General features: G+C 40.1%; 2 protein-coding genes across 2 annotated transcripts in view; one reads left to right on the top strand and one right to left on the bottom strand.

Moving 5' to 3' along the window:
* Positions 1–27,385, bottom strand: part of LOC132126706 (myotubularin-related protein 13-like) — a 169,302-nt gene extending 141,917 nt beyond the window's left edge. The window contains exon 1 of the mRNA XM_059538173.1: positions 27,341–27,385. The gene's annotated coding sequence lies outside the window, so the exon portion shown is untranslated. The remainder of the gene's footprint in view (positions 1–27,340) is intronic.
* LOC132126698 (pro-adrenomedullin-like) lies at positions 66–2,508 on the top strand. Its single transcript, XM_059538149.1, has 4 exons — positions 66–220; positions 744–847; positions 947–1,060; positions 1,247–2,508. Exons 2-4 carry the CDS (start codon positions 756–758, stop codon positions 1,554–1,556), a joined length of 516 nt encoding a protein of 171 aa, XP_059394132.1. The 5' UTR covers positions 66–220; positions 744–755; the 3' UTR covers positions 1,557–2,508.
* Positions 27,386–27,801: the final 416 nt, after the last annotated feature.

The following is a 27,801-nucleotide window of genomic DNA, read 5'->3' as shown; positions in this document are numbered from 1 at the left end:
GTGGCCACCCTGAACTACAGAAATGAAGAGCTGGGATGAGAGAGAGCGTGTTAACTTGCTCCTCCCATTTCTCTGCAGTATAAATGCACTTACGCCTGCTATGCAGAGTCAGACTATTAGCAGAGTATCACCGCTGCCATAGCACTAAGAGCAAGTGAAACACCTCTGGATTACTTTCTACACAGACTTCTGAAGCCAACCCAAGAGTACTTCAACACAGGTATGCATTTTCAAAGGAACCTTATGTGAATCTGTTAACTGCTCAGTGTCTTTTCTTTAAGGGTCAAGGCTCATATGCACAGGTTATCTATAGTTATATAAGAAACTGAACCCTAGTTTAGCATCTATAAGCCAGGTAACTTGTTTCTATCTGTTAGGCAAAAACTTCATCTGATTTGAAAGGAATTTTGAGTGATTTTTTTTAAAAACAGGTACTGATGGAGTTAAGGACACCCTGTTTTGTAAAAATCCACTGTATTATACATCATTGTCCCTTTCACTGCTTATCAGGGAACTGAAGCATAGTTGCAAGTTTACTTATTCAAAGGAAGTGCGACCTCAGCCTGACATTGTAAATAAATGCATGATGAATGTAAATGGCTTGGATTTTGGACTCTTGAGCAAGCGTGAGCAAAGCATGGTTTGCACAGAGTAGGGGAGTTGCATGCAGGTGATTGGAGGTTTCAGCTGCTTTCTTTCAAAACGGATATCTAACAGATGATTCATTTGCTTTTTCCTTCAAGATTTCAGTCACGATGCAACTGATACTGCAGTCAATCTTCTGCTGCTGCCTGCTGGCCACCATTGCACCCGGTGTGGACAGTGCAAAACATGACCTGAAAAGAAGGTAAGCTGATGTGTTGATTTGATTTCAGGCTTTTAGTCATGTTTGGAATTGGTTGGAAAGTTTCTAAGGAACACTCTCTTTTCTCTACTTGATACTTAGTGTCCGGCTGCAGAGATTGAAAAGGGATTTGAACCTTGCTGCACTGAGGGCTTTAGACAGCAACCAGTTTGTCAGACCAGACGATGTCAAAGACAACTTAAGGCCACATTCCAGGTAAGAATTAGCAAGCATTACCAGCTGTAAATTATGTCATTGTTTTCTCTAAGTTAAGTGTGGTTTCACATGGTGAAGTACAAACTTGTAAGCCCAGGAACATTAAACTAAGACTTTAAGCCAAAAGCAATTGCTCAGGATCTCCAGGCAGGCATTAATGTCCTTTTCCCTTGTCTGCCTTTCCAGCACTGACATCAGCATAAGGACAAAACGCTCCAAGAACTCCATCAACCAGTCCAGGAGAGCGGGCTGCTCGCTTGGCACCTGCACGGTGCATGTGCTGGCACACCGTCTCCATGATCTCAACAACAAGCTGAAGATCGGGAATGCACCCGCTGACAAGATCAATCCCTACGGGTACGGCCGGCGGCGAAGGTCCGCTCCAGAGAAAGTAATGACACTGCGACAGGAGGGCAGCAGGCTGCGGACGGTGTGGAGCAGCTCAAACTCTCAATCACAGCTGCACAAGCTGGAAGCACTGCTCAGACGGACGTGAGCGCACGGGGTGGGAGCGCTCAGGGACACGGCGACAGAGGCTCGCCGGCCAACTATGATATTCTAGAAATGCCTCAGACTCCTGCCAAGAGTTCTCCAGCGTACTCTTTTCCAAACACAGGGGCTGGAAGAGCAATCTTGCCTTCTGAAGGCTGTCCTCGGAAGAGAAATCGGCAAAGAGAAGCGCAGAAACAACAGCAGCTGTTGAAAACAAGTGAGGACGCAGATGGAGAAACTGTATAAATGTGCCTTGGGTATGAGCAAGATATCGTTGCACTGAAGTGGACTGGCCTCAGGGAAAAGCAGAACCACCTCTCCTGGGACAAATGGACTGTCCTCCAGGTGAACCATTTGCTGGGATTACAGCCCCTAGTTTAGCTGTTCCTGTCCAGAAACTGTGTCAGAAAGTCTTTGGACTTCAAGTCGATTCAACAGGGAAAGATTCATGAATCTGGAAAGGAATACACAGAAAGACTTTTAAAATGCCAGTGGAGGTGTTTCTAATTTGGAATCACATTTTTGGACACTGTATGCAGGATGAATGCTTTTGATTATATGAACTGTCTGTGCCGGTCCACAAGGATTGTATTCTACCTTACTTGAACATTGTTGTTGTTGTTATTATTGGTATAGAGATATGTGCAATCTATTTCATTTTTATTGCAAGTATATGTATATTTGAAAACAAAAATGGTCAAAGATATTAATATTTAATTGTTTTATATTACTTTATACTACTTACAGAGATAGAGCTATTTTTGTACAGGGAAAGATAAGGGCATTCATTAAAGGTAGCGTCATATCTATTATTCATTTATGTCAATGATGTCTCAAGCTGTGGTATAGGATAACTTTTTATGCAATTATATATTTGTAAATGGGATCTATTTTATTTGTGTTTGTGTGTGAAATGGATTAACATTGTCATTCAATAAAACCTGCATACAATTAAAGCTGACGTCTTCTGGCCCTCGTCTGTTTGTTCCACAGGAAGTGAAGGTAGTAAAAGGAAATTGTCTCACCATTGTTCCTCGTCCGGATTGCCGAGTGGACAGATGATCAGCACCTGGTCTGGGTTATTACATGTTAAAGACCCTGGGGTGCCTAGCAAATGGGGTACAAAGTGCATTCCTTCTTTCTGTTTTTCATACCCACTCGCATCATACAAAGTGGGTTATCTGTATTTGAAGGGGGAATGGGCCAGGACTATGTTTAATGGGACCTCTGCAGGGGGTGGATTTGTGGGATGTAGAGCAGAGGTGAGAGGCGCTCCATACGACATTCCACTTAAACACATCATTTTCATTCCTGCCTTAATGAGATGGAACTTCCGAAATGCACTTTTTACTGTTGCACTCATATAAACCTAATATAAAAACCACATCATAAAGCTAATCACAAATGAAGACATACAAGTGTCAGAAAAACAAAAAATCTTCCTTTAAGAATACAGGCTGTAGCCTTCCATTAGTAAACTATTTGTTCTTTATGTTCAAGTGGCAAATAAGCTTCATTATTTAGAGCACTCAATTAGGCTGGAAAGGTTGACACATTCTGAAAATTCCATAAAGTTTAAATATACGGAGTCAATATCCACAACAGAACCTTACAGACAGCATGACCGTTGTTATGTTTTCTCAATGTTCCATCGGATTAACTGAACGAAAAGTGCACTGTTACTATGGTTACCTCACCAGACAAACACAATTTCTGCTTGCCAGAGTCCGTTTACTACCAGGTAAAAAGCACTTTGACTAACTTGTAAACTAATTTTGAAACCCCAACCAAAGCACATAATATACTTATTTTGAATTTGCATTTGAATAAGGAATTAAGCTTTTTTCACAGTGGTCAGATGCTCTCAACCAAAAGTTGCACCTTGCGGCTAAAAATTATGTATTCATTCAGTCAAGCACACTCCTCTTATCGTATTTTAATGCTATGGCTCCATCTTGTGGTAACAATTATTGGTGTTATCATTCTTTTGCCAAGAATTTTTTTAAATGTGTTCTGGGACTAATGCCATCTGCCTCACTCATCCACACCTCATAAATATTCACTCCTGTCAGTGAATATTGACCAGCAATCAACACAACAACTCATTTATACTTTGGGGCCTACATATATTCAGATTAGATTTAAGAATTTAGTTAGTACCTACCAAGAATTTTTTCTTTCTTGTTTTAATTTTTTTGTGTTGTTTAAATACCTGATATTATGTTATCCAATATAAAAACGGCCATACGTTTTTGTGTACCGTCTCTTTCGAAGTATGCTCATCTCCACAAGGGGGCAATAATGAATGATGAAAAAAATATTTTTAAAACCTCCTTAACCTGTCTACTTTAATAAGCTAAACATCTGAGAAAGACAAGTGACTTTGTAATTTTAGCCCTGTGTTTTGATTTTAGGCTTAAGGTGGCAAACTGACTCTGCTCTTCCATGTGAATTCCATGTGCCATATCTCATGCATCACTGGGGGGCAGTACTGAGTGTTTTTTTTTTCTTTCATTTCTTTTCTGGGAGAACTTCATTGGTTTATAATTGCAGTGCAGCTGAAGAGAGGACATAGTTCTGTAAGATCTAATGCAGGGTAAGTATTTCAATAAGATTAATAACATTTAGAACATTATGAATAAATTACCTGACTTTGCTTTCTCTTAAAGCAGCACATAGCCACATTAATATGCTATTTTCATAGACCGTAACAGTTTTTTCTTGATACGTTTAGTAGTTTTGTGTCTGTTTAATTTGACCTTTTACCAGCAATTATAATGAACAGTTACAAATAGATGCCACTTATTCAACATGACATCAAATCTGTTGCAATAATGCTAATGCAAGAAACCCACCGATTAATTGGGGCCCAAGCACTGCAGTGCAAGGACCCTATTGGAATTGCTCCGTTTCTTCTTCTTCTTCTCCGAAATGAATCACATTTTTGAGGGCCTAAACATGCTCCAAAACTCACGAAACTTTGCACACGCATCAGGACTGGCGAAAATTTACATCTGATATAGGGAGAAGGGTATTCCTGCACAACCGGAGGCTGCAGTTTCAGGACCGCAACTCTTGGACCGCAGCTTTAGGACCCTAGTTTTTTTGTGACAGCGCCACCTACCGTACTGGATCAACACCAATTAAAGATGGACGACGTGGACAGCAATCAGACGGTGAGTACCGATATTTAATTAAGTTTTATTTTATAACGTTTAAACGGTGCGAAGTTTACATAGTGACAACTGCTAACTATGTATTAATAACTAATTCCCACCAAATTAAGAATTTGTGAGCTAGTTTTATTAATTACTACGACGTTAATTCATGGCCATGATTTCATAAATCCTTGTTGAGTTTTAATGACGAAGTATTATAAGGGAATCTAGCCTGCACATTAATTAAACTTATCAGATGAAAAGAGCATGGTTTATGTAAAGTTTGTAAGATTTACCTGCAGTTTAATGTATTGGTGTGAATACTGGCTTAATAGTCGTTGTTTTACCATATTTATGTATAAAATATCTTTCATAATTAAACTGCACTGACTGCCTAGTTGCAGTATGTGTTAGCCTGTTGTTTTGCCATTGTTTTGCAATGATGAATGAGGCGTTTTGCAATTTTAATAGCTTGTTACAATTTGGCCTAGTCTGCAGGTCTACTCCACATACAGTCCATTGATATCATGTGTTAGTTTCTGTCATGTTCTGCATGGCCAACATGAAGTGATTTTATGGATTTGGTTAGGCTCATTGTAGGACAGATGATTAAAAAAGGCACTAGGGATATTTTCATGATCTCAAAATATTCTAACAAGTAGGCTCTCTCTTTTTCAAGATACATATAACAATCCAAAAAGGGAGACCCCTGCCCGAATTGAAGAGATGCACCACATGCTGCAAAGACTGTCACTTTATATATATATATATATATATATATATATATATATATATATATATATATATATATATATATATATATATAAAGGGTTTACTTTGGTGCTGTTGTGATGTTGTCGCAAAAATGAAATATATATAATATATATATATATATACTGTATATATATATATATATATATATATATATATATATATATATATATATATATATATATATATATATAAATAAATAAACATTCTTGAATCATTCTTGTGTCTTGTCTTGCCTCTCAACAACTTTTAAAATATTGGCTGTAATTTAGTGACTCCATACACTGATTCCAACTTTAATTTACCTGATAATGAGCTAATTCACCTTAAGGAGGTTAATCATTATACTGTATAATTCAAGAGACTAAGACTTTTGAGGTTCTTCATTTTTTACAATTGTTTTAAAATTGATATACATCAATTTTACAAAATTTATATTTCATTTATATTTTTTGTAAATTCATGTTTAAATGTAAAATTGTGACTCAAAGCACACTTAGTAATTAACCTCTGCTGCATTTTGAATCAAAAATCAAATATATATTGATGCTATATACAAAGTAACGTGACTGCAAACTAAACCAACAGGGTACTAGAACTGCGGTCCTGAAACTGCAGCCATCGCTATATCGTCCAGTTAAAATTCAACGGAGTGCGCCTCGAGCTATGTTTAATGTACATTCATGAAAATCGATACACACATGTAACACACCATTACCTACAAAAAAGTATGTTGGTACAAAATCCAAAACCCAACAGGAAGTAAGTTATCTTGAATTTCCTGTATGATTTTTGTGCAGTTTTTGCCATTTCCATGCCTCGTACTTTGACGAACTCATCCTACAGTTTTAATCGGATTATTTTAAAATTTGGTGAGGGTCATCATAAGACCTTTGTGATGTTAAATTGCGAAGGTTTTGAGTTTTCGTCAAGGGGCGTGTCCCTGGCTCCCTAACAAAATTTGATGTTTCGCCGTGAAAAAGGAAGTTGCTGTAACTCAGGCAAGCAATGTCTGATCTTCCCCAAACTTCACACGTGTGATAGGTGTTCTGTTCTGGACAAACACCCATGACCAAATTCAGTCATAGTCATAGCGCCACCTGCTGGTAACAGGAAGTGACAAGGTTAACACTGTTATGAACTCCTAGGGACAAATTAAAAAGTGTAAACAAGTGTTAAATAGGCTGGCAACATACTAGATACATACTAATACATGCTAGCAACACTTAGCTAAGTGTTAAAGCATGCTAATATTGTAGTGAAAAAGGAAGTTGCTGTAACTCAGGCAAGCAATGTCCGATCTTCTCCAAACTTCACACGTGTGATAGGTGTTTTGTTCCAAACAAACACCCATGACCAAATTCAATTATAGTCATAGTGCCATCTGCTGGTAACAGGAAGTGACAATGTTAACACTGTTATGGACTCCTAGGGACAAATTCAAACGTGTCAAAAAGAGTTAAATAGGCTGGCAAGAAACATAATAAAACATGCTATCAACATTTAGCTAAGTGTCAAAGCATGCAACTAATGCATTTAAATAAGGAAGTTGCTGTAACTCAGGCTAGCAACGTCGGATCTGCCCCAAACTTTAGACATTTGACAAGAGTCCTGTACTGAACACATCAACATGCCCGTACTGATGATGAAAACCTTTCATCATCAGCATCATATTACTGCATTGAACTAGGAAGTTACTGTAATTCAGGCATTCAGTGTCCAATATGCCCCAAATTTAACAAGTTTGATAAGAGTCCTGTCCTGAACACATCAAAATGCCAGTATTCGATGATAGTGCCACCTGCTGGCAACAGGAAGTAGCATTTTTAAAACTGTTATGGACTCCTTGCAAAATAATAAAAGCATCAACAAGTGTTAAATAGGCTGGCAACCTTCTAGAAGCATACTAAAACATGCTAGCAACACTTAGCTAAGTGTTAAAGCATGCTACTAATGCAGTGAAAAAGGAAGATGCTGTAACTCAGACAAGCAATGTCCAATCTGCCCCAAACTTCACACGTTTGACAAGGGTCCTGTCCTAAATAAATCAACATGCCCATATTCGGTTATAGTCATAGCGCTACCTGCTGGCAACAGGAAGTGTCATTTTTAACACTTTTATGCACTATTTGCAACACAGTAAAATATGCCATTGTGTGCTAATCATGCTAGAAATATTTTCAAACATTCTAGCAACACTTAGCATGTGCAAAATTATGCTATTAATACTATAAAACAGGAAGTTGTTGTAACTCATGCATACAATTCCCAATCTGACCCAAACATCACGTTTTATAAGAGTACTGGCCTGAACACAACTAAAGGCCAATAGTCAATTATAAGTATAGCGCCACCATGCTGGCAACAGAAAATGACTTATTTTATACTAACTTAAAAATGACTTGTCTGATCTGCCCGAAACTTTGCATGTTTGGTAAGAGTCCTGGCCTGAAGACATTTACATGTCGATATTCAGTTATAATCATAGCGTCACCTGTTGGCAGCAGGAAATGTGGCACAAATATTTACTATTTTATAAGCATATGGCCCAAAGTTCACTGTTCCTCCTATGGGCACCGGGTGGTGGTGAGCCCGAGTGCGAGGGCCCTTTCATCGCTGCTTGCAGCTTTAATTTCTATTCTTATCCTGCTACCGCACATGCTGCTCTGTCTTCTCACTCCCCAGGCCTTAGCACACAGGAAATGATGCGGAGACTCCAGACGCCCATAGTGAAGCAGCTTTCCAGCCCATGTTTGGGAAAGGGTAAGCACTTATGATCTGTCTCTCCCTATCCTGCTGCAAGAAACAGTCTAATATTAGTATTTTTAATAACAGTCGTTTTAAATTTTGTATTATTATTTTTTTATTGCAGCAGTTATTTATTCCATCATTGGATTGTTTACTGCAGGAATGGATTCTGGTTCCAACCAGAAATGCTATCCTGGTCCCTAAAAGGAGACACTGCAGAAACATTTATATTTGCTGATTTAGCAAATGCTTTATCCAAATTAATGCTAGGGCACAAAACAATCCATCCTAAGGAGACATGAACATTAGAAGTGCTGCAATACAAATACCATTTCTAGTAAAAGCAGATGTAGGTGTGATACAAATGATAATTAAATTACAGTTGTTTGAGAAAAGCTGACATTTTTAATAGAAAGAGGGGTATAAGCATGGGTCCTGCAATTCCTATCTATATCTCTTTCATAGTCTGTCCTTAAACGTATAATCACACAAGGAAATGTGTGATTTGCACAGAAGCTTGCATCGCACAATGTCCTCACAGTGGTCTTACAAACTCAATCGAGCAATAAGACATGTCACTAAATATATATATATATATATACATATATATTTTATATACAATAACTTAAACATACATGTACATATTTACATTTGCATATCCTGTAAGCTAACGAGACTTAAAAATGAGGATAACACAAGCAATTTCTCAAATGGGAGGCAACACTATCAGCAGAATTTCAAGAGTAAAACAAGAGAAGCACAAAATATGGAGAAGAAATATACCTGTGGTAAAGGAGCAGAAAATTTTTAATATATATATATATATATATATATATATATATATATATATATATATATATATATATATATATATATAATGCTATATAAGTGCTATTGTTGATGGTTATGGTTTCTTTTTTATTTAATGTTTAAGTCAATTAAGTTTTATTGACTATACTACTAAACTATAACTTAACACATTGTTTGCAATTACATTGTACACAGAGCCTCTTGACAGCAAAGCACCTCTAACAAAACAGAGAGGCAGTCATTCATTATTTACACAAGTATTTACAGCCTCAATGTAGAAAGGCATTCAAAGAAATTTGCACAGCTTATATTACAGATCATGTCTCAGTAGCTTCGGTTTAGCTTCTATACTCATCAACTCTGAGCTGAAGCCATTAAGACCTACCTGTACTACATTAATACTCTCATTGTACTCTCATTAACCTTTGCACCACACAGACCCTCAAATGCCTTAAGCCCCTTTCATACTGCACATCGGTCCCGGCATATTGCCAGAACATTGCCGGGTCAACTTCTGTGTGAAAGTAACCACATCCCGGGATTGATTCTGGCATTGAACCCGGGTCGGGGACCTAGCAACATTGCTGGGTTTGACCCGGGATGAGCACTGTGTGAACAAAAGCCAGATCTAATGCCGTGTCGAAGTGATGACGCACTTTGAAGAAAGATCAACGTTTGCGACAAAAAAAAATGTGCAAACTGTAATGAAGCAGAGATCAGTTAGTTCCTCACTTTCCGCGCTGACGCCGAGATTGTTTGCTTGCTTCAGTGAAAGTATAACATGCGTAGCGTTTTCGACTCGTACATTACACATCAGGCCCTGATGTCACGTGTCATTAAGGGATCTTTACGGGTTGTGTGTGAAAGCACGCACATATCCCGGGAAATCACTGGCAGTGTGAAAGTGCAAAATCTAGCGACCCGGGAACAATTGCCGGAACACTTTACCCGTTTATTTGCTGGAATGGCAGTGTGAAAGGGGCTTCAGTCACATGATCCTGAACTACCTCTGATCGATCAGAGGGAGAGAGAATGGGATGGGGATTTTATCAAGCTGCACCTTAATTATAGCCTGACAAACCCGCTTCCAGTTCCTCCCTCAGCTCTGTCCAAGCAGCCTGTGATAATACCCCAACACATCATTAGGATTGTGAGGCGTCCACATGACCTGTCTCCAAGTTTCAGGTCAGGCTGAAAGGCACACTTGGTCTGACAGAGAGAGTTGTGTAGGTTTTGCTGTTGGAGCTCCAGTTGGATAAGGTATGAGATAAAAGCAGCCGTTACAGGAACATAAAGGACAACAGTCAGATCAGGTAAACCTACTTCCCCTTTGTCCCCTCACACTAAGTTTTAACAGTCTGTTTTCCATATCTCAGTATGTGTGTTTGAGTGTAAGTGGATCATGCTGTGTGCTTCTAACAATTACTGTGTGTAAAAAGACAGAGGGTGAGATGGTTTGTTTATTCTATGGTTTCAAATGGATGTGTTACAAATAGAGGCTGGGCATGCTCCCATGCTCTGGGACAACATGAACAGCACCCTTTCTGTCAACACCCAGTTTAAACTCTGAAGCAACCAAGAGGTATCAGTTTCAGGGGTGATTACCTCTGGACTTTTAGTGACATGATGCCCCATGCAGACCCATAATAATGACCAGAAGGACTGTTTATCTGGGGCTGAAATGATACGTGTCTAAAGCAAGGTCAGAGCTGAGATTAGAGGCTGTTTTGGTGGTGCAGGGGTGAGGGATAGCTGAAGCTAGGGCTGGGCGATATATCGAATATTAGCGATAATATCGGAATAATTTTGACGACGATGTACAATTTGAATATATCGGGAATATCGAATATTTCAAATTCAAGCATACTTTCCCAAAAGAACGCGCCGAATGTCCAAAAAAAGAACCTGTAACTGCTGACTGCTCTACGCCAGTGTTGCCAGATTGGATGGACGATTTCCAGCCCAAAAGCTCACAAAAACCCGCCCACTCCAACAAAAAACCGCCCAAAACTTTAACTAACAAAATAATGTGATACAACATGTCAGTCAAAGGTGTTAAGAGCCATTTTAACTCCTTAAAGCTAAATAATAAATAGGCCTAATAACGTTAGATAAATTTCCCATGGATCAAATGGTGGCAAATACATTAAAGACAATTACCGAATATGATTAAAATAGGTTATGCAAGCAGTCACCGTCAAAACATTTGATTGATTTACAATTAATTTACCGATACCCTCGAAAAAACATATGCATCATTTTCAATGTCAACAGTCAGAATTTAAATGCATAAGTGTCCAATATAGGGAAAGCAACGTAATTAGGTATTTCACACTTGTTTATGCACACATATAACAGTCAAATCTGTGTTGTCATTCATTGATAAATACTGTATGAAAGTTAACAACAACAACAATAATAATCGTTTATCACTGAGGTGGTATGTAAATATATTTTCACAGCGGTCCACATGAGAAACAATACCGCCCTAATAGGGGCTTTAGTCTATTGTGAAGTTCATATTGTAGAACATTACATTTGCACAGTCAAAACTAAGAAGATATACCAATCTGTACTGTTTAAAAGATAAAAGACAAGATCATTTAGATATAGATTAGATATAAATAGATTATGTTATAAATTAAATAATTTAACTGTGCTCTATTTTAGGAGTTGCAGTAATATTAGAGTCTTGGTGTCATCTTTCCCTCAAAAGGTGTAATTAACGTTTTGAGTGTTAAAACACTCTCCCACTCTTTACCATGTAACATATATTTAGGCATTATGATCACTCATACAGTTCATACATTTAAAATTAGATCCATTATTGCTCATGAATCATCACGTGTGTCTGTAGATCACTAGTGATTGGCTAAAAGTACGGCCGCGACGTCCACATCAGCATCAGCACCTCTGCACTGCAGTTTATAACAACGTGATGACTGTTCGGATGCAGTATATGCACACTTGAGCTTGTTTGTTAGCCAATTAGCCTATACAATTTATATTTTTGAAAACCGCCAAACTGACCCCAAACCAGCCCAAATTTTGTCCACCCGCCCAAGACAATTTTTACCCGCACAATCAAATTCAAAACCGCCCAACAATCTGGCAACACTGCTCTACGCCCCTCTACTACGAGACCTTTAATGATAGCGGTTGCCAGATAACAAGAGTTTAAATCTCCGAATCAGAGCTCCACTGTTACAAGGATACATTTTCTGCCCGGTGTTTGCTTATTTTAAGCAATCTGGCAACCATGCGCACGTGCTCACTCCTCATTGCGGAAGAGCCGCCGACGATAATCTGAAAACACTAACAAGCTGGAATTGAGCCATCTAATGAAAGCGTTGTTCAGCTGGGGCCCGTTCTTCGTACGTCGCTTATTACATCCGAGATCAAATGACACATCCAAGATGATATCATCGTGCTAATCATGATCCGGCTAATTGGGTTCTTCGAACACGCCTGTTGTGTATGATTAGTATCGCTGGATTGAGTTATCTGAGATAATTGCGCTTCCCTTTCATAGGTCACTTCGATGCTGCGGTGACGTCACCACGTATGGGAACACCTTCGGTGTGACGAATGTCTGAAGCCCTATACCATCCCGCCAATCTTAGCGGCTTGGCCCGATGTTATCTTGTTGGATTGAATCCTGCCGTGGATACGCTTCAGGATTATATACAACGAAACGAGTTTGACGCACACGCTTTTCTTCATGTTAATATGCCAGGGACTATGCCCTTCACTGAGAGTGCTGTTAGACTGCTATTGCACATCTACCCTCTCACTGCAGTCCCCATACTCTAACTTTGACTGTCTCGCAGCAAGGGCACCTCGAGCGTCATTGAACTGAGCTATCATTCGCGCGCCCCCTCAGACACTCTGCACAATCCGGCAAATATGGCCAGCGTATGACGGTTCACACAGCCGCCGCGTTCTCGCTAGCGGCGTGGCCCGATGTGTATCTTGTTGGATTAAATCCTGCCGTGGATACGCTTCAGGATTATACACAACGAAACGTAGCGAATGTGACGCATGCGTTTTTCCTTCATGTTTGCTTAGGACTGTGCCCGCCTCCAGAAAGCGCTGTTGGACTGCTAATGCACATCTAAGCCTCTCACTGTAGTTTCCACACTCTAACATTTGACTGTCTCGCAGCAAGGGCACCTCGAGCGTCATTTAACTGAGCTATCATTTGAGCACCCCCTCAGACACTCCGCACAATTCAGCCTTCAGAGTTTGAGGGACGGCGCGGAGGCTGGCAAAGATGGCCAGCGTATGATGGTTCACACAGCCGCCGCGTTCTCGCTAGCGGCGTGGCCCGATGTTTATCTTGTTGGATTAAATCCTGCCGTGGATACGCTTCAGGATTATACACAACGAAAAGCAGCGAGTTTGATGCATGCGTTTCCTTCATGTTCTCTAACATTGACTGTCTCGCAGCAAAGGCACCTCGAGCGTCATTGAATGGAGCTATCATTCGCGCGCCCCCTCAGACACTCTGCACAATCCAGCCTTCAGAGTTTGAGGGACGGCGCGGAGGCTGGCAAAGATGGCCAGCGTATGACGGTTCACACAGCCGCCGCGTTCTCGCTAGCGCCGTGGCTCGATGTTTATCTTGTTGGATTATATCCTGCCGTGGATACGCTTCAGGATTATACACAACGAAACGCAGCGAGTTTGATTCATTGCGTTTTCCTTCATGTTCTCTAACATTGACTGTCTCGCAGCAAAGGCACCTCGAGCGTCATTGAACTGAGCTCTCATTCGCGCGCCCCCTCAGACACTCTGCACAATCCAGCCTTCAGAGTTTGAGGGACGGCGCGGAGGCTGGCAAAGATGGCCAGTGTATGACGGCTCACACAGCTGCCGCGTTCTCGCTAGCAGCGTGGCCCAATGTTTATCTTGTTGGATTAAATCCTGCCATGGATACGCTTCAGGATTATACACAACGAAACGCAGCGAGTTTGACGCATGCGTTTTCCTTAATGCTTGCCAGGGACTGTGCCCTCCACCAGAGAGTGCTGTTGGATTGCTATGCACATCTAACCCTCTCACTGCAGTCCCCACATTCTACATTGTTTGCCTCGCAGCAAACGGTGCTTCGAGCAGCATTGGATTGAGCTGTAATGCCAAACGTTCCCTCAGACACTCTGCGCAATCCAGCTTTCAGAATTCGAGGGGCGATTCAAGGGTCCTGCACAGACGACCCATTTATGACGGCTCGCACAGCCGCCGTTTTTCGCTAGCGGCAAAGCCCGATGTTCAATCTGTTGGCCTAATTCCTGCCGTGGACACGTTTCAGGATTATACACAACGAGACGCAACGGCTCTTATACATACACTTCCCCTGTGCACGAACGCCACAAGCTTTTCGTGCCCGGATATTTTAACATGTATGACAGCGTTGCAGGAAGCGGAAATTTTGAGACCGCTAGTATGGTCTCGGCCGTGTGTGAAAAAACACTGACGGATTACGACCCATTCTGGATTTACACCATCTGAATCTTGCACTCAGGAAGTTCCTCAGATTCGCTTTAGAGAGCAAAGCGTATCAGTACTTCTCAAAGTGCATGGATGGATCTCTGGCCCCGTTGCAGCCCCAGGGCGTTCGTGTTTGAACTATTTTAGGCGATTAGCTGGTGTTTAGCGCAATCGCAGACTCAAGCACACTCTCATGGGGATCTTGTGCTGAATCATTTAACAGCCTGGGCTTACGTATGGAATGTTTCACCCCGTTGTCTCCGCATCGGACGATTCCGGTGACACGGCGATGTGTGATGTCGCTAAAAATATGTATGTCAACCGAATTCTCCTGACCGGAGTCCGGCTGGGGATTTGCGCTTCCCGAGAGACTGTCACGACGGATGCGTCTTTGACCGACTGGGGAGCTGTTTGTCAAGGGAGTTGGCACATAAACAGGTTGAAATTACTGGCTGTTTTTCTGGCTCTCCAGTATTTCTCGAATCTGCTGATCGGCCGTCATGTGCTGCTCAGATCAGACAACACAGCGGTTGTGTCATACCTGAATCATCAGAGAGGATTATTCTCTCGCCCCCTGTGCAGGCTGGCGAAACATGTTCTTTGTTTTCAGAACTTAATTCTATCGATCCGAGCTGTTCATGTCCCCGGACGTTGGACTTTGGAGCGAATTTGCTATCCAGGCAGACTCTGGAGCAAGCGGAGTGGGGATTGCACCCCCAAACGGTGAGTCTCCTATGGCAGATTTTCGGGGAAGCGAAGTGGAATTGTTTGCGTCAAACACGACTACGCATTACCCGCTTTGGTTCTCCCTATGCCCTCCAGCACCCCTGGGCTTGGATGCATTAGCCCACAACTGGCCCAGGACCAGTTTGTATGCGTTTCCCCCAATCTGTCTGATTTCGGCGGTATTATGCAGAATACGGGTGGACAGGGTGGAACAGCTGCTGCTGGTGGCTCCGCGGTGGCACACACACAGCCGTGGTTTGTGGATCTGATCAATCTGTTAGCGGGCTCTCCATGGGAGATTCCCCTCAGACAGGATTTATTATCACAAGCACAGGGACTGATTTGGCACCCGAGGCCAGATCTATGGAATCTGTGGGCGTGGCCTCTGAGCGGAGTGAGTTCATATGTCCCGGTCTTTCTGCTGAAACTACCGAGACTATACTGAATTCTAGAGCAGCTTCTACGAGACGTTTATATGCTTTCAAGTGGAGACTGTTTACGGCCTGGTGAGAAACTCATAATATGGATCCAGTTTACTGCCCAGTGGCGTCAGTACTGGAGTTCCTTCAGGAACGTTTTTCGGATGGAGTGACACCAGCTACCCTAAGGTTTACGTGGCAGCCATTCAGCTTACCACGAATATATAAATGGTGCCTCAGTGGGCCGTCATCCACTGTTTCTCGTTCATACAGGGTGCGCGACGGCTGAGGCCTTTCCGCCCCGTGCGGGTCCCTTCATGGGTTTTTCCATTGTGTTGCATGGTTTATCAGGGCATCTGTTTGAGCCCTTGGAATTGTTCCGGATAAATCCTGACTTTTATAGCACAGACTCTGTGGAAGTGTTGTTGCGACCAAGGCCTAATTATGTCCCTAGGTCGCATCTATCCCTTTCGCTTTCAGCAGGTGGTCCTGGAGGCTTTTTCTCCTTCTGCGGCAGAGTCTGGGGATCTAAGTCTTTGCCCTGTGAGAGCGTTAAAGACTTATGTGGATCGTACTGCCCCATGGCGTGAGTCTGACCAGCTGTTTGTCTGTTTTGGACATAAGAATAAGGCCATGCAGTTACGAAACAGCGCATGTCCCATTGGCTGGTGGAGGCTATTTCCTTGGCCTATGAGGCGCGCGGGCTCGCTTCACCCTTAGGAGTAAAAGGTCATTCCACGAGAGCAGTGGCTTCTTCTCAAGCCTTTCTCAGTGGATCTTCTATGGATGATATCTGTGCTGCGGCAGGCTGGTCCTCACCGAGCACTTTTATCAGGTCTTACAGTCTGGATGTGAGGATGGCTCCTGGCTCCCGGGTTCTCTCCGCTTGACCAGATGCTTCCTTGGATCGAAGCTATCAGGTACGTCAGGCGTGATGGTATAGCGTTCCCATACGTGGTGACGTCACCGCAGCATCGAAGTGACCTATGAAAGGGAACATCTCGGTTACGTATGTAACCTTGGTTCCCTGAATAGGGAACGAGATGCTGCGGTTCTGGCCGTGCCATACCTTTATAGCTTTTTTTCTTCTTCTTCGTCATGAAATCTGAGGTAAATGGCGCGCGGCACCAGGTATATATATGCTTACGCATGCTGGGCGGTGCCACACGCTATTTGGCCAATAAGATTGGCGGGATGGTATAGGGCTTCAGACATTCGTCACACCGAAGGTGTTCCCATACGTGGTGACGTGACCGCAGCATCTCGTTCCCTATTCAGGGAACCAAGGTTACATACGTAACCGAGATGGTTCATGTGTTGGCTTAAAAGGGGAAATGTATCGATACTCGAAACCATGATCAGCAGTGCAGCGATTGGCTGGTGGCAAGACGGCAATGTAATGACGTCATATAATTTAAAACGACACCTGACGAATAACTTGACAAATTTCTGGACTTTTATAAGGAAACAGCCAAGCAAACAAAACTACATAAATGTTATAATAGATACATGAAACAGATAATAGATGCATGTTTTTATTTTATTTGAATTTTTTTCATGATTCCCAATTATTTATATTCGCAATTTATAATAGTTGTACAGTCTTTACATTTTTATTTCAATTTAGAAATTATCTATTCATTTCATTTTATATTTGGACAGATTTGTTACGTGACAGCATTAATGAAAGTTTCTTAAGGGTCAATATCATGTTATCTGCATCTCCTGCGCTCCATCAAGCCAATCTTATAATAGCAGTCATCACTAAAAATAATGCACAACTCTATTATCTGTATAGCATGTGTGTAAGACTCTAATACTATTATGAAGTAATAATTTTATGACAAATAAATATTTCAGTGAGTAAAACTGGCTGTGTCTATAGTAGGCTGTTATGGATAGCACAGCATTTTTATATTATTTTTTAAATAATTTTTAAAATGATTATTATTTTAAATTATTGTCCCTGGATCATTACGATACTCTTGTAATAAAGTAGCGGTGGTAGCAGACATATTTTGAGTATCAGTTCTGGTTGAAAAGAAGCGATCTAATCTTGTTTACATGAAATAAGCCTGCTCCCGAGCAGGTTTAAGCTTACGGACCTGTTGCTATGACAGCAGCTCCGGGATGAGCTTCAAAGAACCAAATGATCCAAGATCACGCCAAATCGTCAACATTCAAATCCAGCTAACTGAGTTAGCGACGTACGAAGAACGGGCCCCTGGTCTGTGTTCTGTCGTGAGATCTCAACTGTATTGTTTGCATTTGTGATCGCAAAATAAATGCACTTACTCGACCGCTGATGTTTGAATAGAGAAACATAGGCTATGGCCATTTGGAATTACTATTGGGAAATTTCACTGATATGTTTACCAGTTTCCATAATATAGACAGAGAGAATGCAAAAGTCTTTGGTATTCATTTATATATATTTATATATAAGAAATAGCTATGTGCTTCAGCAACTAGCTCCCCATCTAAGAGGGTTTTTAGTGTCAGTAGGAACATAGTTTCATGCCACAGAGCTTCTCTTAAAACCGCAGACAGTTGACAGACTTGTGTTCTTAGCTTAAAAACTTGTTAAAAAATTAAATAAAATACTTATCCCAGTTGCATAGTTTAAATTGTGAATTGCATGCACTAAAAAGTTGACAGAATGCACTTTCTGTAACTGTTACTTAATTTGCACTGCTTCAGTTACATATAGGCCTACATGTATTCATTTAATAAAAAGCAGTAAGTGATCTCTTGGTCTAGATTTTTTAACTGCTTAAATTAGCTGTTTAATCTAAATAGTTTTTTTTTTTTATTATTAATGGTCAAAAGAAAATCATGTTTTATTTTTTATTATTTAAAATGCAAATGCAAACATATCGAGATATATTCACCATATTTTCCACGTAAGAGCGGGCGCCGCCATCGAATATCGTAAAAAATTTGACAATATCGAGATATAATTTTTTTTATATATATCGCCCAGCCCTAGCTGAAGTTGTCCAAAGAGATGCTCTTTTGGCCACAGATTCCGTTCACATGAACATTTGGGTTTCGGAGAAAACCAAAACAGTAGTGACTGGATGACTGGACATGGCCCACAACAGACACATGCACGTGCAAACATAAACCCAGTAACACATTTGAAGTGTGCCCACTAAGAACAGCCGAAGCAGAGATGGCGGTGACGGGGGCTGAAGGTAAGAATGGCAGCAGTAACACAGCTGTGCATGCTAGGTCACAACAGACAGAAGCAGAGTGTAGGCTACTGATTTCAGAACCAGTAACTATTTCCTGACAGGTCTTGTAAGTACAGTGGCAGCGTAGGAGGACTTCCTTGTTGTCCCTGAAGTGTTTTGAGTGCAGTGATCTTAAGCAAAGTTTTGGGTGGAAACAGATGCAATGTTCTATCAAAACAGAAACAGTTTATGGAAGCTAAGGTCATGGCCTTGAGTCAGCATCATTTTCAGACAGACTTTGATTTGTGTGTTATGTAGAAGATACTGAAGCTTGTGATCTTATGGAAAGCGTGATTATGATTAAATATTTATGGTAATTGTATTTCTCAATCAACAAAGCTAGATGACATATGCTCCAGTTTTGTGTCAGATATCCTTTGGCTTGTTCTCAGATGTCAACAGTACCTATGGTAATGCAGCTGGCAACAGTCAGTATGACGGATATGGAAGTTTCTCAGAATGGTTTCTCAGAATGGAATCCTTGACAAAGGAAGCTGGTTCTTGCCAAGGATAGCATCTGATGTGGCCACTGTGGACCATGTTCCTAACTGTTCATGGAGAAGTAACACCCAGCACTCAGACACTTGATCTGTCTTCACACACACATATCAGTTTTATAGGGCAGTGTGTCTGCAGCTGTGCACTGGCCTAGTGACTGACTTTGCAGGCCTGAATCAATGGCCTGGGAATGCACCTAGCATCCCAGGATTATTTACAGCAAGCGTGTTGATATGAGCCATGAAACATACATCAACCTTGTTGTTTTGAGGAGTGATAGGAACTTAGGAACTAGCACAGCACTTCTGTAAATGCTTGTTTGGTTTCAACACTACTTAAAAATTAGATAATGTTCATTGAATTGGCGGACATAAGATGTGGGGGATGACTTTATGAATTCCACAATTTAAAGGGATAGTTCACCCAAATAGCAAAATATGTCATTAATAAGTTACCCTCATGTTGTTCCAAACCCGTAAGACCTCCGTTTATCTTTGGAACACAGTTTAAGATATTTTAGATTTAGTCCGAGAGCTCTCTGTCCCTCCATTGAAACTGTGTGTACGGTATACTGTACATGTCCAGAAAGGTAAGAAAAACATCTTCAAAGTAGTCCATGTGACATCAGAGGGTCAGTTAGAATTTTTTGAAGCATCGAAAATACATTTTGGTCCAAAAATAGCAAGAACTACGACTTTATTCAGCATTGTCTTCTCTTCCGTGTCTGTTGTGAGAGAGTTCAAAACAAATCAGTTTGTCATATCCGGTTCGCGAAAGAATCATTCGATGTAACCGGATCTTTTTGAACCAGTTTACCAAATTGAACTGAATCATTTGAAACGGTCCGTATCTCTAATACGCATTAATCCACAAATGACTTAAGCTGTTAACTTTTTTAATGTGACTGACACTCTCTCTGAGTTCAAACAAACCAATATCCCAGAGTAATTCATTTACTCAAACAGTACACTGACTGAACTGCTGTGAAGAGAGAACTTTCCCGGAGTATCAAAGATCTGCAGGACTGTCAGCTTACAAATATTTCATTTTAATGTTGTCAAATTTAATGTGTCGTGTCAGATAACTGTATTGCCTCAATTCAAACATGTGAACCGATCTAGGAACACACCATTTTTCAAGTTTAAGTCCACCGAAGTTAATCTACTCTTCTGTCTGATTTGTGGTTAAAGGGGTCATATGATGCTATTTTAAAGATCACTATTTTGTGTATTTGGTGTAACAGAATATGTTGACATGCTTTAATGTTAAAAAAACACATTCTTTTTTTAAATACTGTACATTATTGTAGTTCCAACAAACACAGTCGGCTCTGATTGGCCAGTTGAACCAGTGGATTGTGATTGGCCGAACACTGCAAGCACGTGTCGGAAATGTAACACCCCTTTCCATAATCACGAGCTTCAGCTTTTAACATAAATGTAAAGACCGAATGTCGTTAGTTTTACTATCAGTTCAAGTCCGAAAGAAGAACAGTCAGGTGACAGACAGTGATGATGCTCGTATGTATTTGCAGTACACAAGCCGCGATTAAGAAAGCTAACTCTACTGTGATGTGACCCTGTTTCTCTCTCTCACACACACAAACACAACGCAATACTCTACACGGCGCAAAACTCCACATTTGAACAGTCAATAGCAAATGCTTAAACTATTAAGAAAACATAATTACAGTAGCCGATTCAGAATAAGTGTCAGATTGTCATAGCAAAGTCAGAATTGACACTTTTTTTTTTTATATAGCCTTGCACAACCAGCTTTGTAGGTTACCCTCCTAGGTTCACAAAACTGTCGTCCGTCCATAAAATTGTGCTTGTGCTGTTCTGTTGTAAATAGTGCACAGTGCTTTGTGATTGTCCGAATGCCTCAAGCATGTGAGGGAAATGTTACGTCCCTTATATGTAGAGCCCGACCGATATGGATTTTTGGGGGCCGATGCCGATATTAACTCAAAAAGAGCCGATTTATAAGCCGATATTTTGATTTTAAAAATAATCTGGATATTAGACCCATTTCCTATAAACTGCACTTACACAACATTCAATAGCAAAATATCTGCCTGTTCTATGTATGTGGGCTGTATAAACCATTTTCCAGAATGGACTATGTTAAAAAAAAGCCTTAGATTACAGTCTCAATGACTAAACAATTGCACATCAAAAGTATATATTTTTTAATGATCAAAAAACAGTCTGGTTTTAAACATTTAACACTTTTACTTTCTTTCAGTTGAAGCTGGTTTTAACAGTCTGTGTGTGTACTGTAAATAAATTATAATACTAAAGTTAAAGTATTTGCAGAAGTAGTCCCACACTTTGCTGCTACAGCATTCACCTTTTTCAGCCATCTGTAGGCAGAAAGAGAGACAAAGAAAGAATAAGCATGTGTATTAATAATATCACCATGTATCATTACTCATGTCATCATTAGAATTATAATAATAATAAACTGGGATCTCCTACATAGTTAAAAATGAGAAATATATATATTTTTTTTTATTTGTCAAGCAATAGGTATTACCTATTTATATTTAACAATATTATTTCAACATTTTCCTGTTATGCCTGTAAAGCTGCTTTGAAACAATATGTAAAAAAAAAAAAAAAAAAGCGCTTGTTCAGCTCACATTTATTTACATGTCCCCTCTGGTTTAATCATTTCTGACGCACCTACTGTAGTTACTGTAACTACACTATATTTGCTCTCACAGAACATCATCTTGCCTACTATTACCGGAAGATTACGGAATCAATTCGAAGTTGAATGGTTAACGTTAGTGTCATGAACACACCGCTGTCAATTTTGAGAAGAACCACCTTCAAACAAGTTAATAGTAAGCATTTAAGGGGCCTGCTAAAAAAGAAGCTATTAGCGTTAGAGTAACGTAACCAGCCTGAATTCACCAAATTGTTCTCTGGACCTGAGGGTAGCCTCTTCTTCCTTGCTTCTCTCTTAATTCGCATCAGCAGGACTAGCGCTATCGCTCGCTTCTTACAACGGGACAGATACATGTTTGCTGCTGACCGAAAGGAGGAGGAACAGACTATGAAAGAGCTCCCGCTAAACGTTTTTAAAACCCCGCCTACGCCATAGCGCAGCGCAAATCGCGTTGTATCTGAAGGGCAACGCTGAGCCCAACGGCAAGCGCCGTGCATACCGCGTACTGTGTGAAAGGCCCAATTACGCGGTCATTATGTGGGAAACACACCGCAATAGAATAAGAATAAGTTAAACGCTAACGTTATAGTTTGACCTCCTATTAACATTCGCGCTCTTCCACTGATAAACATGGTATTAGCTTTGTGGCTAATCTAATATAGCAATGCATTAGCGGCTGTAAGTGATGTTACAGAATATTTAGAAGTGATAATGATAGGATCGTTAGCTAGAACTACCACACAGTTTTTATATACAGGGTATGAACTAAATCTACAATCATTTCACATGACGAACGACAGACTCACCGTCTGGCTTGTTACATCTCCGTGGCTTGGCTGATCGCTTTCTTCTGTAGTGGACTTCTGGCTAAGGATGGCTGAAGCGAAACAGTCGTTCCGAAGCTTTGCGAGATCCCGAAGCGCAGATGTGTCGAAACACTGATCCGAAGCGTGATTCGAAACACCCATGTCACGTGACTATGACTAAACGAAGCCTCGAAGTGTTTCACTAATTGTTTCATCAGGTGTGGTCCGCCGAATCAGCGTTTGATTGGAACGGTCGGGAACAGACCACACAATCGCACATCTGTATAAAAGTGAAATAAACGCATTTTGACCTCGTGGGTTTTTGTGAGAGGAGTTTGACTTTGAGATAGCGGATTTTTGGTGATATAGTGACATAGTGCGATTTGATTAGTTATAGGCAATTTAGACTTACATTTAAATTTACACAACACATTGACTGAGAGGCTAGAGACAGACAGAGTATACATATAGTGACACATTAATAGATACATAGATATTAATATATATAGACAGCTAGATTAATAGATAGATACCTATATAGATAGATTACAGATACATATATAAATACATATATTATAGATAGATACATATATAGATAGATTATAGATACATATATAAATACATATATTATAGATAGATACATATATAGATACATAGATTATAGATACATATCTAGATACATAGATCGATTCATATATAGATAGATAGATTTGGCTAGATAGATAAAATGGAAGCTCCCCAGAAGAGATGCTGTACATCTGTGGTGTGGGAGCATTTCCATTTAGAAACCCCAAATAAAGTGAGATGTGTGTATTGTGATCGGCAGCTAGCCTACTGCAACAATACATCATACATGATGCGCCATTTGAGGAGCACTCATCCTGCCATTTTGCAGGGTGCAGAGGATGGCATTCCCCCTGTACCTAGGCCTGCTACTGACACTGCTGGGCCATCTAAGCAAGGTATGCATTGTTTGGGATATAATTATAATTGAAATATAATTACAACCTTTTGGGACACTGTTTATAAAGTTTATAAGTTATATAAAGCACTGATTATAAACACTGGAAGGTTTCCAAATAATGAACCAGTAGGCTATACTTTTAATAGATGTGCACTAATTGAAGCTGTATTTTTCCAATGTATTTGTCTGAAAGTATGTTTTGTCTTCTCTTTTAAAAGTCAGACAGAGGGAATTGGATGAGGCTCTTATAAACATGGCGGTGAAGGATCTGCAGCCCTTCACCATCGTGGACGATGAGGGATTCAGGGCATTTGTGAACAAGCTTGATCCAAGCTATGTCCTCCCATCCCGGAAGGTGCTTAAAATAATGGTCAGCGAAAAGTACAACAAAGCCAAGGAGAAGACAATGGAGGACCTACAAAAGGCCGAATTTGTTAGCCTTACAGCTGACATGTGGTCCTCCATTAATATGGATGGATATCTTGGTGTGACTTGCCTTTACATAACACCAGAGGCAAAAATGGCAACTGTTGTACTGGGTGTAAGGAGGTTTTACCAAACCCACACAGCCCAGCATCTCATGGAGGCTAAAGCCTTGCTAATGGCTGAGTGGCGAATAACCTCCAAAGTTCAGTGCATGGTGACTGACAATGCATCTAACATGATCCTAAGTGCCCAGCTACTCCACCTTCGCCATGTCCCATGTTTTGCTCATACTTTAAATTTGATTGTGAAAAAGGCACTAGATCAAACCCCAGTCATCAATGAAATACGCCAGAAGGCCAGAAAGATAGTGGGGTTGTTCAGATCCAGCTGCAAAGCAAAGGACAAGCTTGTGGAGATGCAGAGCTTGATGGGAAGACCAACTCTGAAACTGATACAGGAGGTTGACACGAGATGGAACAGCACATTTGACATGCTACAGCGCTTGTATGACCAACGTGAACCAGTGGCTGCTGCACTTTCCAACTTAAACAATGATACTGCTCCCCTGACAAGTATTGATTATGACATTATTGAACAATCATTGTCAATACTGCAACCATTCAAACTCGCAACAACAGAGATGTCAGAGGAAAAGAGAGTGTCTGCTTCAAAGCTTATACCACTGTACAGGATGTTGCAGCACAAGCTTGCACAGAAAAAAGGAAATGCAACGCAGGAATCAACTGTTCAATTAGGTAGGCCACAATGAGCATACTACCCATGTGATTGGCCATAACTGTCATATTATTGTCATTATTATAAATATGTGTTTCTCCTGTTTTGGCTCATAGGCTCACATCTGCAAGAAGGTCTGCACTCCAGATGTGGAGGTTATGAGAGTTTTAGAGCCTTGGCACTGGCTACACTGCTGGACCCAAGGTTCAAAAATGTGGCATTTGGAAATGCTGCCAAAGCCCAGGAAGCTGAAAAGCATATCACACTGGAGTGTGCTTCACTGATGCGTTCAAACACAAATCCTGGTGAGCAGTTTCAGTCTGTGTCAGTTTAGGATTTGTTACTAATTGCTGTTTTCATTTTTATTCAGACCCAGAAATGTCAACATCACACCCATCATCATCACCATCACCATCAACATCAACACCAGTAGAAACACAGGACAGTTTATGGGAACTTTTTGATACTCGCATCCATCAAACCAAGATGATACACAATGCTACAGCTGATGCCACAGTGGAAGTGAAAAAATACATCAACGATGCGTATTTGCCCAGAACTCATGATCCACTAACTTACTGGAAAGAGAGAGCAGTAATCTTTCCTCATTTGTATGTCCTTGCAAAAAAATATCTTTGTATGCCAGCAACAAGTGTCCCTTGTGAGAGGATTTTTTCAAAGGCTGGAGAAATTATCTGTAAAAAAAGAAGTAGGCTAAGTCCTTCCACAGCAGATAAATTAATATTTTTGAATAAAAATCTCTAAAAAAGTGAGACATTGTGGCTTGATTTCTTTTATTAATATTCATTTTTCATGACCAAAATAACATTATGCACAGTGAGGAGCCTATAGGTTACAAGTTTCACATATTAGAACATTATAATAATAAAAAAAACAACACATTTTTTTAATGGCTCGTCAAGGTTGTTTCAGATCAACACCTGCAAGTGACCACTAGGTGTCACCGTTGAGACGGGTGTCGGATTGATTCGAAGCCTCGAAACAATATGGCACATTTGGTTCAATTGTTTCATTGGTTCACGAGGCCTCGATTTTGCCATCACTACTTCTGGCGCTGTTGTTAACTCTGGAGCTGCAGAGCTCCCTCTGGTGGGCACACTATGCAACACTCATAACATGAGTGAAGCATGAGACTCTGTTTCTCATGTTTCATCGGCCGTTATAAATGCCGATGCCGATTTAAATGCAATTAGCTTATATCGGCCGATAATATCGGCCGGCCGATATATCGGTCGGGTTTTACTTATATGACATGTAATCTGGATCATATGATCCAAAAATCAAGTACTCGTAATTGGAGTATATAACATTTTATAATGCTCATAATCAGATTAAAGTTATTTTTTTATAGATTACATGATTACGTATTACTCACACAATGGCAGCAAATCATTCTTAATTTATGGATTCTTTCTTAATCTTTTTTTTTTCTCTTTTAAATTTTCCTTTCTAAAAACCCCGCTGTCTATCACACCATTTAGCTTTGACTATATTCACAATATAAAATGGCTAAGTAAATGTCATGTCAATAATTTTGCAATCCATGCAAAGGATCCCCACAAAGAGATTCCTTGTCAGCCAGACTCCTATGACATGAAATATCTGAGGAAGTTAATATTTCAACAACACATTTGCATGTTTACAGTTCGATTTCACTTAATGATCACATTGGCCTGCAGGTAAACAAATGAAATATTTCTTTTTTTAGTGTTCAAGGGTCTAAATTGTGTATATATTTTTATGATTTAATTATTTATTAGCTTTTTATCAATCAACTCACAAACCCACTACAGTTGTTACATTAAGACCAGATTGGGAAGACCTGATTTAATGTAATGTGTAATGCATTTTATGATGTTGATATCAAAAAATGTAAGATATTTTCCTTCTCTTTGCTTTTGTATATCAATATGGTATGTTTAATGGTAAAACAAACTAGATAAAATAGTAATCTAAACAGTAGTCAAAATACATTACCTGAAATGAGTAATCTAGATTACATTACTAACTACAATTTTTATAATATAATCTGTAATCAGTAATGGACTGCAATTTGTAAGTAATCTACCCAACTTTGACTCTGAGTGCACGTAATAGCAACTGTGACGTTATATGTTAGCCATAGTACATTTAGTGTCTTAATCAATAGTGTATTTATTCTTGAAACTGAAACTTTATTTTCCTATTTTGCTATAATTTATTAATATCTGGACATTATATCTGCAACAGAACAAGTTCTTTCCTTTTCAGTTGGTTGTTTCAGCTTGTATATGTGTGTTTTCACAGGGAATGTGGTCTAAGTACCTTTGAGTTCTGTCCACACTGTGGAGAAGCTGGTTCTATAACACACCTGGTTTCAGCTTTCCACACTGCAGACAACATTTCTCATTGCTTAAACCTGAAAAAGTTGAGAAGCACAAGATTAGACCAAACTATAGTGCTCAGTGGCACTTAAAAATGGGCAGTGCACTTTTCAATTTTAGTTCAAAAACTAATGCAATTTAATTTTGAAAACATGAAAGAAAACTCATTGTAAGAGCTTAGTCAAATTACCAAATATCTTGTATTTTAATTGATATTGGTGGCAAAGAAAATGGATTCAGAGTTCAGATCTTCAACCCGAGTCTATTCTATTCTATGGATTTATTACTACTTAATTTGATTATGTACTTGTTAGTGATGAGTCCAGAGTCAATGGATGCTGTACAGAAACTTGCAAATGGAAGCAGGCAGGCCTATGAGTCTGATCAGAGCATTTGGTCTTA

The sequence above is a fragment of the Carassius carassius genome, chromosome 3 (assembly GCF_963082965.1).
Source record: "Carassius carassius chromosome 3, fCarCar2.1, whole genome shotgun sequence".
NCBI lineage: Eukaryota > Metazoa > Chordata > Actinopteri > Cypriniformes > Cyprinidae > Carassius > Carassius carassius.
The sequence above is the reverse complement of the archived record's forward strand: the minus strand, read 5'-3'. Positions and strand labels throughout refer to the sequence as shown.

Coding starts and splice junctions, on each gene's coding strand:
- LOC132126698 (XM_059538149.1), top strand. CDS start 756: ATGCAACTGATACTGCAGTCAATCTTCTGCTGCTGCCTGCTGGCCACC. Junction 848..946: donor AAACATGACCTGAAAAGAAG/GTAAGCTGATGT, acceptor CTTGATACTTAG/TGTCCGGCTGCAGAGATTGA. Junction 1,061..1,246: donor AACTTAAGGCCACATTCCAG/GTAAGAATTAGC, acceptor CTGCCTTTCCAG/CACTGACATCAGCATAAGGA.